The sequence below is a fragment of the Falco peregrinus genome, chromosome 14 (assembly GCF_023634155.1).
Source record: "Falco peregrinus isolate bFalPer1 chromosome 14, bFalPer1.pri, whole genome shotgun sequence".
Classification (NCBI taxonomy): Eukaryota; Metazoa; Chordata; class Aves; order Falconiformes; family Falconidae; genus Falco; species Falco peregrinus.
In genome coordinates this window covers 23343648-23358420 of record NC_073734.1, presented here as the reverse complement: position 1 = coordinate 23358420, position 14773 = coordinate 23343648, and the positions used below count along the sequence as shown (strand labels likewise).

At 47.8% G+C, this 14773-nt stretch overlaps 1 protein-coding gene across 4 annotated transcripts in view; it reads right to left on the bottom strand.

Moving 5' to 3' along the window:
• NUP93 (nucleoporin 93) overlaps positions 1–10582 on the bottom strand; it is an 81877-nt gene extending 71295 nt beyond the window's left edge. For 2 of the 4 annotated variants that reach the window (XM_027781047.2, XM_055818639.1), the window contains exons 1-3: positions 7939–7962; positions 4149–4362; positions 3563–3680 (exon numbers count right to left, since the gene is read on the bottom strand). In XM_027781047.2, coding sequence (XP_027636848.1) covers positions 3563–3680; positions 4149–4327 — 297 coding nt within the window. In that variant the 5' untranslated portion in view covers positions 4328–4362; positions 7939–7962. Of the gene's footprint in view, positions 1–3562; positions 3681–4148; positions 4363–7938; positions 7963–9699; positions 9765–10519 lie in introns of those variants that run through there. The other 2 variants (XM_027781045.2, XM_027781046.2) reach the window with 2 other exon arrangements.
• Between the last annotated feature and the right edge of the window lie 4191 nt (positions 10583–14773).

Sequence of the window (14773 nt, the reverse complement as noted above, 5' to 3'; positions counted from 1 at the left end):
CTGGGACTTCATGCCCTAGGATGCTCCCCTCTGATTCTTCTTGCTATGTTTTACTCTCTATATAAAAAACCAGGATGTTTTCTGGAATTCTTCCTAAGTTGCTCCTCCTGCTTTGGACCTCTGGCCCAAAATAAATACAAGCAGCTTGATGAAGCCTTATAAAACTAATTAGTGAGGAAGGATGCAAACAAATCCCAACAATCATCAGAAGGTATAAGAAAAAGTAATGTAGGAAGAAGCTTTTGTAGCACATCTTTAGCTAAAGCATCAAATAATTTTAAGACCTACTTGGTTAACAGCTAATTAGAGCACAATTAGCAGTGTGTAACATGAAGGTCCTCTTATGTAACTAACAACAAAAACTTAATAAAACTACTCTGAAAGGATAAGAACCTGTTGTTGATGACCACATACCAGAACCTACAGATGAGTGTAGAGATTTGTCCATATTCTAAGCAAGTTACTTTCAGATAACAGACCATCATCATCAGCCAGACAGCTTGAGATGTGACTGCAGATATCCTCAGACAGAGCCAAGGATAATGTTCTGCAAAACAACATAAAAATCCTTGCACCTCTTAACTGCCAAACAAACAGGGACAAAACATTTCAAACTGACACTTTGCTCACGTGCCTGCAAAATGATCTAAAATGGAACACCTTGCTGTGCTTCCCACTGCAAACTGGTTCTCACTAATTTACTATGAATGCTTTCTACATGCCCTGAAGAACATTTAAGATTCAAAGCACGCATGTATGAGGCCTCAGACATGAGTAGTCAGAGTTAAATTAAAGTGATCACTGATTAAATCACCAGTGCTAATCATGATTCAAAACAGTAAGCGGGGAACTTTGATTTCAATGATTAATCTTAATCCTGTTTTTCATTTGTACTTTTTAGCTGTTTTGCTAAAGGAAGGGCTGAATCTCATTGGCCAATTTGGCCATTTAAACACACTGATTTGCAATTAGCCACTCTTTTTATGCTAAATTTGAAGCTTTTCCTAAACAGGAGGATACAATTCTATCTATAGTCACAATATAAATTTATTTTAAAAGCACAGCATTTATTGAGAATCTTAAACATTATTATTAAGCTTGAAAGCATGAATAAGAATCATCTTACTTACTAGATGACACACACACACTCTTACACATGTGCTTCGTGTCAAGCTCCACTAGGATGAACTAGAATCCTATGGGAAATAGGCCATATAAAAGTGTTCAGTCCATTAAAATGCCTTACATGAAGAAAAAAGCATCCAGGCTGTATTTCAAAATGTTTGCATTTCAAATTGTCTCTACAAGACTAAAGAGATCATTAACTTTAATAGCAAAAAGACAGACTGAAAATGATGGCTAGACACAGAGGCATTTCAGCACCTGAACATGCAAAAAGACCAATATTTAATAAAGTTTCAAGAATGCCTACACAAGTTAAGTACCCAGTTCCCATGGAAATCACCTAGAGTTGAAATCAGTGGGTCTCAGATACCAAATTTATTTAAGTATGGCCGAAGATATCTTGATTTCAGGTGGTAAAGTATTTAAAGAAAAAAAATAATCTCCTCCCGCATCCCTCAAGCTTTTCGCATTAAGAAACCACATCTGTCATTTTGTTTAAAAAATAAATGTGCTTATTTTTATGTAAATAATTTTTAGTAGTTTATGTCAACTGCCATGAATTCAAACTTAAACACTTTTTTTTTTAAGAAATAAACACATTCTAATGAAAAACATTCAAGTATTGACATGGATCACAAAAAAATATACCAAAATGAGAAAATATACTCAGAAGATCACCGTATCAAATGATAAGGCTTGAGATCTGGTATGATTAAGAAGAAAGCCTTCACATTTTGGCTAGGTAACCAGTAAAATAAAGTAAGATGTATCACGCAGTCCTATCTGTTTTTTCAGATGCCACAAATTGAGATCCAATGAGTCAAGAGCTCTGCTGCTTCTGGGCTTGAGAACCTACAGTAAGATTGCTCTTGGAGCAGAAAGGAAAAACACCAGAAATCAAAGAGAATTAACAGCAGTAGTAAACCTAAAGCAAAAAACGGAAAAAAAAGGAAGAGTTCTTAAAAAATCTAGACAGAATGGGGTCAAGGAAGACACGTACCAAGTTTAACATCACCAATTAGAAATACAACAACATCAGAAATTGGAACAAAGGAATAAAATGAAAAGACAGAAAGTGAACAATGCCAGTGGTTTAGAGCTCTCACTCTAAGATTATGCAGTAGATAAAAGTCTCCAGAGTGCACTAATTTTTAGTGAAAGAGAGGGGGAAATCATCTGGGGAGGGTGAGAGAAGATGTCCAAATTCGCCAGGAATTGCCAGAAGGTGAAGAAATACAAAGGCCCAAGAAGAAATCCCATCTTCAAGAAACACATTAGATGCTCTGAGGATATGTTGGAGACGTCCTCCAAGAGGACAGAAGGCAGCCCCAACACAGAGGAGTAAGGCCTGCACTCCAAGTAAACACCTCTTTGCCTCGGGCCTCAGGGTACACACATAACCTACTGGAAAGGCTCTGGGCCTTTCAGGATAGGGGATAAATACACCTGCCTGAAGCCAGGAGACCACAGGGCTCCTAACACTAGAATCAGATTAGATTAAGGGCCCGTTGACCCAAACCAGACAGCTTAAATAAAACATACCATTAGGTAAAACGGGGTAACTTGACACACCTCCGATCCCTCCCTTTCCCTTCTGAAGTTGAGTAGTTTAGGGCATACTACTTTGCAAAAAAGAGCAGCTTACAACTCTTTTGACCCTCCTAATTTAGCCATCTGACAGCAAGGAGAGAGAATATAAACTTCAAAATGATTAACCAGTAATTCAGATGACCTTCAACGCAACCCAATCCCATAACCCAGCTCTTAACTGAGTAACGAATACTGCAGACTATTTCATCACGAAGATGTTCTACAAGGGCAGGTAACCATGATAAAGCAAAAATAGATGGGTCACTCTAATTTCTAAGACAACTGGGGAGATTACCTACAGGAAAACGTTCAAGATTATGTCACACCGGTAAAGCATATGAAACATGGCAAAGTCCACAAAGACAAAGTTATGTCATGTGAGATACAGTGAAAGAAAAGCTATCCCCTCTTTCGCATGTTGACTTAAATGCCGCCCTATTCCAACACCTCAAAATTGCCAAGCAGTCCCACATGTGTTCTTCCAATCAGACATAAAAAAAAAGATCTCAAAACTTTAAGTGAGAGATATCCCTGTGCAATTCAGGCTTGCAAAACCAACAAAGATGGGTCCACAAAGGCAGTAAGTACATACCTAGCTCCTCTTGACTTCAGCAAGAGTTTGGAACTTAAAAGTATTTCTGCCGATCTGGTACTTCATGCAGCTTCTGATGGCTAATTCAAACATCTTTCACCACTGAAAGCAGCATCTCTCCTCTCTACTTCCTCTAGCCAGTAGATTAAGTGCAGAGCAAGAGAATTTCCACAACAGTCTTAGAAGAGCTTTGAACCACAACACAGGAATGGCAGTTACAAGGGCTGGGTAATTCACATGTCAGAAAAACCCTACCTGGATGTCAGTGTCCTTCACAGGTTCAAGAGGCTCAAATGTAGTGGCTGCACTTAGACTCTCCAGTCGCTGAGAAATGTGAGATATATCAAGCCCTCTAGACCCCAGAAGAACAGACCTACAAGGAAGAAATCATACAGATATGAAATTAGTATTGAACAGACAGAACTCTGTCCAGACAGTGCTCCCAGCTGTGTTACGAAAACAAAAAAAAAAACCAAACAACCTCAGCCCTGCTGAACTCTTTTCTGCTGTTCCATTGCAGTACTGCACAGCTGCCAAGTCCTTCCAGATAGAAAAGTTCTACAGCATGTTGGTAAATGTCTTCAGCAGCAGCCAGAACAAGGTACTGCACTTTTTGGCTTTAGTGCCCAAAATCACAAACAGTAGCTCCTCAGATATTTTTACTATATCGTTTTTTTCCCCCGAAGTAGAAGTGTGGGGGGAGAGAACACAGAACACCTCTGCAGTGATTCCATTTCTCCCAATCACACCCTCCTGGCAAGACACCCCATGTGTTAGAAACAAACCCCATAAACAGCTTCTACCCTCTGTGCAGTTTCCAGTGTCAGTGCTCTGTACTTACGCCTTAACATCTGCAGTCTCCTGGGAAGTGCGGGTCAGAGTACGGGAACGCAGGCGCTCCCCTGCCTGCTGGATCTCCTGCAGGTTGCGTTCTACATGAGGGAGCTCAGAGATACCTTCTGTCTCAGCTGCAAGCTGTTCTGCCTGCTGGAGAAGCTCTCCAAAGCCTTCAGTATCCATCTCTGTTGCAGGTTTCACTCAAGATGCACAGAAACCTTCAGAGAAAAGAGAAAACACTTGCTCAGCTATAAGCCATTTCTGTCCCTAGGAAAGCATAGGCAGACCAGCAAGAGAGGGTCTTCTACAACAGCATACTCTTCTGCCCATCCTCCCCAAGCGCTGAACATCAAGGGAATACTTTCAAGTGTCTCAGGGAGCTTTGCCTTGCACAACTATGTTCTCAAGGTAGATCTATGGACTCATCAGAAATGGGGTGCAGATACCATACGACAGTTGATATATTGCCTTGATACAAAGGAGAGCAAAAGCAGAAAATTCCCTGTGAGGAATTTGGTGTTTATTTGACTATAAGCTACTTGTATACACATAGGTACAAGCAGTTTGGAGTTGGACTCAATGACCCTTGTGGGTCCCTTCCAACTCAAGATATTTTATGATTCTGTTTTCATACATTATAAATGGCAACAAATCCATATGCATGCATAGGTATATATGAGGGCTGAAAACACATGATGTATAAACATGAGGTTGAATTAACAGCCAAACAGATGAGTGTATACATGTATGCAGACAGCCATCTACTAAGATGTGTTAATCCATACATCATTAACCCCCAAAGTCAAGAGAAGTAAGTTCATGTTGTTCCAATGTGGAAGACTTGTCTAACTTCAACGCACGCAGAAAGTTTTACCAGTGTTTGTGAGAATTACTTGCGCTGAACAAATGAGAGAATAGTTAAAGAAACTGCAGAGCATAAGGCAAGGGCTGTAACAGATTAGGACGTTAGTGCATTGTGCAGTTCCGATTCAGAACAGAGCCCTTTATTTTTACAGAAAGGACAAAAATGTACATGCTTGGGATCAATATAGAAAACAACATGGAGCTACAGTGGTGTCCACTTTCATGAAATATGAAACTCAAATCCTCAATTTCACACACCAAATCAATGATTTGCAGCTAAAAGAGCAGCATGCTAAGCACACCTGGCACCTCTGTAAAGCCACAGGAGAAGATCACAGAAATCTAGTCTTGCTGAATGGTGCTACAGACATGGGAATCTCCAGTACAATCTCTTTCTCTCATAGCATTTGCACCCTAATCTAGAGTGCCTGGGATCAAATAAGACAAACCAGATCTCAAGCATGAGAACAGGTCTTTATCATTTACTCAAAAATAAAATCAATGGAGACTCTCTGGTTCAAGGGAGCCTACCACGGAGAAAACAGGGCATTTACAAGCCAAAAATAGACTGCAATTCAAGTATTTCTTGGTACCCCTCAACCATACCAAAGCAATTTAATAGTACAATTTTAATATTCCTCATGTTCTCAGCCTCAGCACCATTCCCAAGTACAACTACCAGCAGCAACAGCACTGCTTTTGTCTGTCTGGACAAATGATTTAAAAGCACTGCATGATGATTCATTCAGACATATGCAATTAGAAAGAGAAACTGATCCCTACTGCCTGGGTGCCAAGACAAACCCCGACAGCCAGCATCCAGAAATGGAGAATTTCGCAAGCGCTCCCCACCCACTTCTGGAAAGCTGGGAGCTACTGGGCGAGGCAGCAATCATATTTACCCTGACTTGTTAATCAGGTGAGATAGCAGAGACTGGATTTGTTTGAACAGATTAGCATGTCACCGAGATGGAGGGAAGCGGGGAGGTGTGTGGAAATAAGCAGTTTCACGCCCTGCAATGCAGTACAGAACATCTTTCCAGCATTTACTTGCGATAACTTGGGGGGGGAGGGGTAAGGGGTGGAGAAAAAAGCTGGGAGCATAAGAAGGCACTAACTTCTCAGCACTGAAAGCAAAATCATGGAGAATTAGCGCACTATAAAACTGCTCCCAAACCTGCACATTTTTTGCCATAGACTCCACGTCAATACCATATAAGGTCTGTCCCATATATTTGCTGATGTAGGACAACTGCAATAACTCCGTGGGATTGAACCAAATTCAGCAAATACAGAATAAACCATAAACCAGTTATTTCAGAGCAAGTTAAACTACCTGTGATTATAACCAAGCAGTGGAAATGACAGCTCAGAACTTATGTTGAAAGCCAACACTAAAAAGCTTTTCTAAGCAACAGAATTCAAACGGACTGAGTAACAGCACGAACAACTTTGTCTCCACCCTGACAGAATTTACTGCATTCAAGAGACTGCAGTCTGACTCTTAATGCTGCTGTGCAAGATGGAAACTGCTACCACAGTAACGAGCAGAGCGATGGCAGATTTTCATGTCTGGCTGGGGAAGGAGCAACAACTGACACCTAAGGGAAAGAAAATACATCAGAAATTATACTAACTTCAGTGAAACCAGATCGACCTTGGGCTAAAAGCCCGGACTGAAAAGGCTCTTCTGTAAAACAACTTTGATGACTTATCAATAGAAGCTGCTGCATTAGACTACTATTCCATTAAACCCCAGTTTAATGTTTCCCCAACATTTAAAACCACAAATAAACGCTATATATTGTACAAGTTGGCTGGATTTAAGCCAAAAAGAAACTAAAAAAGATGATAGGTTTCTTAAGTCTATTCAGACTTATTATAAATGATGATATATTACCTAAAAAACCCGAAAAACTCCTCAAAAGCACTACAAATCTATCCAATTAAGAACACTGTAGCTACTATATTCCAAATATGACCACGATAAACATCTTCTGTACTAGCTTCAGAAGGATGCAAAGGCAAAAAACTCAAATGTGTGCACAAGCATCTATTGTACTTCACATATTGACGAGCTTAGTGTCATCTAATTAACTTTGAGAAACAGACTACAAAACTTAAGATTTTTCCAGTGCTTTGGAAAAAAAGAAAAAAAGAAAAAAAAAAGGAAAGGAGGAAGACAGAGGAGAAGGAAAGCCTCACCCTCTACATTCAGAATAAATGATGGGCCAGTACAGTTCCACTAGTTGCAGAGACTCCAGAATAGGAAATGAAGAAGAAATCCAGAGTTGCCTTCTCACAGAGGCTCCCACCCTCCCACCCCAGTGTTCAAGAGACCCAGTCTGACAAGTCGGGATCAGCGGCTTTTGGAAGGATGACAGAAGAGCACACTAGTAAGAGAAAGCAGATGACTCTTTACTTGCTGCAGCCGAGATCCAAGGCAACAGTGCTTTTTTCACAGGCTCCAAGCCTGCGCTGCTACAGATAGCATAGCAGCTTCTGTCTACTAAGCTAAACATGAATACGTAAAAGGCCCATTCCGGAGGCCTGAGGAATTTGGTATGAACAGCAGTAATAGCACCTAGCTCTCTCACGGCACTTCGCATAAGCGGACATCCAGATATTTCAAAGAGGAAGACAGCCACATAATCCCCATGTTACAGACAGGGGAACAGATTAAGAAATGCAGATATGGAAAACAAAGAGCAGGTGGCCAAGTTGTTGTTTGTTTGTAAAGGAAACACAATGACAATGTACAGGATATCAGTGAAGACACTGAAATAAGTTGCCTTCTAAGGATGCAGCTGCTCTGTCACTGAGCTTTTTAAGAGCAGGACAGGCATAGAGCAGAAATGGTGTACACCTACTGACCCCTCACCAGGAGCACAGACACATCATTGGGGTCAACTCTTGAGGTCTCTTCCTACCTTATTTTCCACATTCCACAAGCGGAAGTGACCAAGTACAACCCAAGTATCTGCTGCGCATTTTCAGCAACTCACCTTCTAAAATGTAAAGCACAATAATAAATGTTTAATCAAACCTAGCAAAGGGAAAACTTCCATACCCTAGCTACACTAAAAACATGAGATCAGGATAGGCCAGCTTAAAAACAAACACCTAAAAGCTCTAAGCTATACTTGGTACTCCATCTGGTACAACAGCCCGTTCCCCCAGCAACAAAGGGCTGATGCAGGAAAAACCTGAATAGGCCACACAACAATCTTCCAAACGTATTGTTTCTTCTGCCACCCACCAATTAATCCTCCCCTGCTTCCCATAAAGACTTTCAGTCCTGTGTGTTTTGGTTTTTTGTCTCATCTGTAGGTAGACATGCAGAAGTCCAATCTTTTTATGACCTTAAAGAGCTGTTACAGTATGTATGTTTAACAAAGATGTTTTATCAAAGTTTTAAAGGCAAAAACATTCAGTTATTTGCTCTTGCACTGTAAGAAAGAACAGGGGCACGAGAATCTTCTCTGCCCCGTTCTGTGATTTAACATGGAATGGAACAGCAGCCATCTTACATTATTTCTTCCGACATATATTGTAAGGCATTTGTCAACACTGCCTTTCATCTACCATCTGACTTTGTAGTTCCTCACAGTGGTCTCAAGCCCCCACTGTCCTGAATAACTGACCTGGCTGGCGGTTTTGCCATCTTACCACTCTCCCCCTTTCCTAAACACTTAGTACTTAAATTTAAGCACCAGACTCTCATCCAACTCAGCAGGGCACTAACTTCCACAGGGCAGCAAACTGACCTTCATTAAATTAAAGAGAATTTAGTTTGATATTTGAAATTCCTTATGTGAAAGTCTAGATCCTCCCCCCTCACTGAATTTCCTGTGATATCATCACCACAGGAACACTCTGGATTTAGATTACAGAAACATGTTTATTCCTCAAGCAATTTTTAAGCTTTTCATTTGTAAGCCCCTAGAAGTTTTCCCAAGAAGTAGGAAACCCTTTTAGAGACACAACATAAATGAACAGCAGTAAACCACAGAGGAACCGGCTTTTTTTGTCATCCTTAGTTCTCTGTGACCTAACTACTGTCCCATAAGACAACAGAACCAAACTGAAGGAGGGGGGAAGTAGCCCTCACTTGCACTTGCACTTTAACTCAACCCTTTCCACTCACTGTTAATATATTCTGGGTTAGAATACTGTTGGGACACAGACGGCACCCAGCACCACACAATAGTTTAGTTAAATACCAATACCCAGTGCACGTACAATTTTAACACAATGTTTCAACTCAAGTTTTAACACAAATGCAGTTCGATATCACATTACAGAAGTCGACTGTTGCTTGCAGTTGGGACCAAACAGCGGGAGCATACACTTTAAGATGATGACTCTGGGAAAATCAAAACCATACACAGAGTGAACTTTGCCTAGGAGGGACTGTCAAACAGCATTCTTTAGGTTCAGAAACAGAGTTCTGCATCTGAGATGCTCTGTAAGAAACCCTTACAGCCATTTTCACCTGTTTTGCATGAGAAGCCAGCCCTGCTGTTGGTAGGAAGGACCTGAGACCTTGCGTAGGGGGAAAGAGCTAATCATCATTCTCATTCAAGGACAGTCTGAAGGGTCCACATCAAGCATTTAAAGATAGCTACCTCGTCCTGCATCACAGTTACTGATCTGAAAAACACAAGCCCTGAGCATCATATATAGTTTACCTTCTGCATTCCAAAGTTTTCTATATCCTGCCATGCACATATGAAAGCAATGCTTGGCAACTACGAGGTCACAAACGTGCTGCAAAACAGAAGTTGAGCAAGGGACAGCATAAAAGAACCTGTGCCTTTCACGATCTCCCACCACCACCAGGTACCTGGCAGCAGGTGCTCTTCCCCCCATCAGAAGCCAACCAGTAACCCCACCGTGGCAGGGAATGACCTCCACACACGGAGAGACACCAGATCACACGCTTACACAGACAGGCTATCCTGGTACCTCCCCATTCAAACAACGAGCTTCTGCTTCCGGAGGCACCAACACGGCACCTCGGTTAAACGATAGGCTCCCCTTTTACAGCTAGGCTTTGCACTGCAGACCAGCACAAACCAGCTCGGATGAAGAGACTGCTCCTCGCACGTATAAGGCCAGCCCCGCTGCCTTAAAGCGGGTTATTTTTCGGGCAGAGATACACAGCAACGCCCGACGAGCCACAGGAAGGCCCACGGGGAGGCCTGCGAGTGCTCCCCGCCAGCCTCCCGCCGCAGTGGCCTGCGCTGCGGCTGAAGAGCTCGCCACCGACCGCGCCGCGGCCCGGGGCTGGTCGTGCCCTGCCTCCCTGAGGGGGCTCTCCTCAGAGGAGGCCCCGCCGGAGCCCTCCGCCGCAAGGGCGGCCCGGCGGCCAAGGAAAGGAAGCCCCGGGCCGGGGGAGACTGCCGAGGGCTCAGGACCCGGCAGGGGGAGACCAGGATGCCCGCGCTGCCCACCGAAGGAGGGAGAGGCGGGAGGAAAAGCCATGACACGCCCGCGAGGCGCCCTCACCTGCCCGCCGCTCCAGCCGCCGCGCCTGCCGGCCCCGCGCCGCGGGCCCCTATTGGCCGCCTTCACGCCTTTCTCCGTGCTCCCATTGGCCGATCCGCTGCGCTTCCCCGCGCCTAGAGCTTCTATTGGCCTAGCCGCTCATCCCCGCCCACAGGCTCCCGCCCCCTCGAGACAACAACTTTATTGAGGCGCTCGGAGGAGGACATGGACAGAGGGGGGGGGGGGGGGGGGGGGCGGCAGCCGGAGGAGACCGCGGGTTCGAGGCTGCCCCCTGCCCCTCCGCCCCATGTGCTTAGTGCTGCGCACGCCGCACCGCGGCGAAATCACAAAAATAAAAGGAGAAATACAGAAATAAAGTGCATGGACTTTTTCCTCTTTGCCCTCCCTTTTCCTTCATAGCCACTGCTAACTCACGCTGATCAACCCCATCTGAGAGCTGTTTCCCTGGGAGGGAAAATGAGGGTAACAAATTAATCTGGCTTTTCCTCCTATGGAAAAATAAACCAGCCAACAAACCCCCAGCCAGCAGGTACTCTCTCCTTCACCAGAGGAATAGTGTTCTGAAGGTGCATAGGGATACGCTGCCTTTTGTGGGCACACAAACAGAATAGCGGGGGGCAGGACACCAGCACCAGCCTTGGAGCAGATGGCAGATACTTGTAGGGCAAGATCTGGGAAGTGGGAATTTCATGGACCCTGACAGGGCATATCCAACGGTCTGCTTGTGTAAGAGGTGATGGATGGACCTCGTCACTGCTCCAAAACATCACCCAGCCAACCTTCAAAGTCCCTCCCTCATAACTGCGATCGTGTCTTTTGTCTTCCTTAATGCTTGTTTTAACAAGTGGCAGCAAGAAACACCCCCCTGCTCCCCTTTGCCCGGCTCTCTCCATATCCCACTGCCTTTCTCCTCGGTGAAGGGTTACTCTTGCTGAGGAAATCCCCAGCACCACAATCCGGCTGCAGTGACCCCCTCACATTCTGTTTCATGGTACCCAGCAAGGGAAGCAGACGCAGCACCCAGATTTCCTACAGCCCTTTGAAGCTGGATGGATTTCCCCATTGATACAGCCCCCATTTCCAAGATTTCCCACGTAAAAAGCAATCCTCGTGCACTCAGGGGCAGTCCTGGCAGGGGCTGCAGCTGCCATCCCCTAACTGCTAAGGGCAGGCGGGGGTCAGGGCACATTCCTGCCCCTCCATGCCCTGCCTGCTGGCAGGAAAGCTGCCCTCACTGGGATGTGCTTGGGCAAATTACATCCCAGCCTACCCAAACCCATTGAAATCCACATTTTCCCCCAAGGGTGTCTCCTTACACGCAGGATGAAGCACCAAAACATGGCTTTCCTCGAAGGCTCCTGGGGTTTCTTTTCTTTGCCTCACCAAACACCAGGTTTTTTCAAGCTGTCATAAATCGTCTCCCGCCACTTCATTTTTTCCCAGTTGCAAGCATCACTTGGGGCACATAAACACACCCAGGGTGGCTCTAAAATGTAGCTCGCTGGGGAGCTGCCCATGCCCCAGCCTCCCGGGGCAGGAGCATCTCTAACATACGGCAGAGATTTAGGATCCCACCAGAGTGTGGGGCAGCCCATAAACACTTCTGCTATAAATCACAGCCCTGAAGGGGTTGCCCCAATTCCACCCGCCCTGCTTCAGGTCTGTGAGGAGGTGAAGGTGATTCAACCATCCCAGCTTAGTCACCTTATCCAGAGAAAATAAAAAGGCAAACCCTGAAATATTCCCACTCCGAGGCAGTTAGGTGGCTCTCCCTGTGCTGTGACACCCGCCGGTTGTCTGACAGCTGGCTGGTATCACCAAAAAACCTGATTTTTTTTCCAGTGCTGGGTGCCTGCCTGGCTCCCTGGAGTCTGTTCTTTGTAGATCTGTAGGTTTAATTCCTTCTGATGTATTTTATATGCCGAGACCTGACACATATAGCGCATGTTCTCCCTGCGCCACGGGCTGATCCGTGCCCTGGGTTCTACGGCGTTCGGGCTTGGCCCCAGGGTGCCCGGTTACCACCTCCGTGGAGCTTCAACCCCAAAACTTAGCAGGGGGAGAGCACTCGTGGCACTGCAGCGTGGGGGAAACCCCTTGGAACGGTGTGCTGGTCCCTGGCACGATGGGTGTCCTGGTGGGATGGAGGTCCTGGTGGAATGGGTGTCTTTGTGGGATGAGTGCCCTGGTGGGATGGAGATCCTGGTGGAATGGATGTATGGTGGAATGAGTGCCCTGGTAGGATAGAGGTCTTGGTGGAATGGATGCCCTGGTAGGATTAGCGCCCTTGTGGGATGGGTCTCCTGGTGGGATGGATGTATGATGGACTGGGTGCCCTGGTGGAGTGGGTGACCTGATGGGGTGGATGCTGTGGTGGGATAGAGGTCTTGGTGGAATGGATGCCCTAGTAGGATGGGTATCCTTGTGGGATGAGTGCCCTGGTGGGATGGAGATCCTGGTGGAATGGATGTATGTGGAATGAGTGCCCTGGTAGGATGGAGGTCCTGGTGCGATTGGTGTCCTGATGGGATGGATGCTGTGGTGGGATAGAGGTCTCGGTGGGATGGATGCCATGGTAGGATGGGTGTCCTGGTGGATGGGTATCCTGGTGGGATGGATGTCTCGGTGGGGTGGGTGCCCTGGCAGGGCGGCCATGGCACTCCAGCTCTCCCGAGCCCGTCCAGGCTCCCGGCGCAGCTTTCCAGCGGGACGGGCAGGGTGCCGGGCAGCCCGGGGCCGAGTGCGGGTGCGGCCGGGGCCGGGGCAGGTGACGGGGGAGGTGGGGGCGGCCCCGGGCGGGCGCGGGGCGGCGCTGAGGCGGGCGGGCAGGGGGCAGCGCAGCCGCGGCGGCGGCCCGGGGAACCGGCGGGGCTCTGCGGCGGGGGGCGCTCGGCACCGGGTGCTGTGCCCCTGCATCGGGTGCTGTGCCCCTGCACCGGGTGCACCGGGTGCTCTGCCCCTGCACCGAGTGCTGTGCTCTTGCACCGGGTGCACTGGGTGCTGTGCCCCTGCACCGGGTACCCGCCCTCTGCACTGGGTGCTGCCCCCTCTGCACTGGGTGTATTTACTCTCTGCACACGGCATTGTTTCCCCTCTGCACTGCCTGCATGTCACCTCCACGCCGGGTGCACAGGGTACGCATCCCCTGAGGACAGGATGTATTTCCCCTCCGCACCGGGTGCCCATCCCCTCCGCACCGGGTGCCCATCCCCTCCGCGTATTTACTCTGCACAGGGTGCATGTCCCCTCCGCCCTGGGTGTTTTTACTCTCTGTGCAGGGTGCACGTCCCCTCTGCGCACGGCACTTGTCCCCTCAGCACAGGGTGCATGTCCCCTTTGCACAGGGTGCCTGTCACGTGCCTGCAGGGTGCTCGTCCCCTCTGCACGCGGTGCGTGGCTCCTCTGCACTGGGCACGCATCCTGCCTGCACAGCGTGTGCTCCCCCCTGCACAGGGCACGTGTGCTGTCCGCACAGGGTGCACAAGGTGCCTTGTCCCCTCCGCACAGCACACGTGCCACCCACCACCCAGGGCCATGAAGACACATCTGTGCAGAGCCAGAGGCGGTGCTGAGCGCAGCCCCCGGGGTGCTGCACCCTGCTGCCGGGCTGCCAGGCTGGCTGCGTGCCCAGGACACCTCTGCCCTGGCTCCCCCGGGTGCCCAGGGGAGACACACGTCACCTCAAACCACCTCTGCGAGCTGAGCTGTGCTTTTCTTCCAGAGGCTGGCTAAAGCACGCTCTTGCATCAAGCCTTGATTTCCGTCACCCTCCTGCCACAACAACACTGCGTGCAGGCTGAGAGCAGCTCCCGCTTCATTAAAAAGCAGGGGTTTCCCTTGAAAATACTCCTGAGAGGAGCAGAAAGCCCCCCGCCACCTGCAAGCAGCTGTGGGCAGCACCATGTGCAGGGTACATCACAGGCCAGTGCCTCCCGTGGGTGCCTGCACCCATCCCACCCATCCCACCCATCTTGTGGCTTTCCTCACCCAAAACCACACCGGGGGCAGGGGGCTGGAAAGGGCATTGAGGCTGGGGGTGCACTGCTGCTGCTGCCAGATGGGCGCGCAGGCAGGAGGAGCAGGCGGGGGGCTGGCAGCAGCAGGGCGCGGAGGTGCGTGCCCACATACCACCCTGGCGGTTGATGCCTGAGGTGCTTCCTGAGAGGGGAAACCCCACCTGCACCCTGGCTTTGTCCCTGGCACAGGATGCAGGCACCCAGTCCCGGGGGCTCAGCTTGCAGCCCCTCCGCTGCA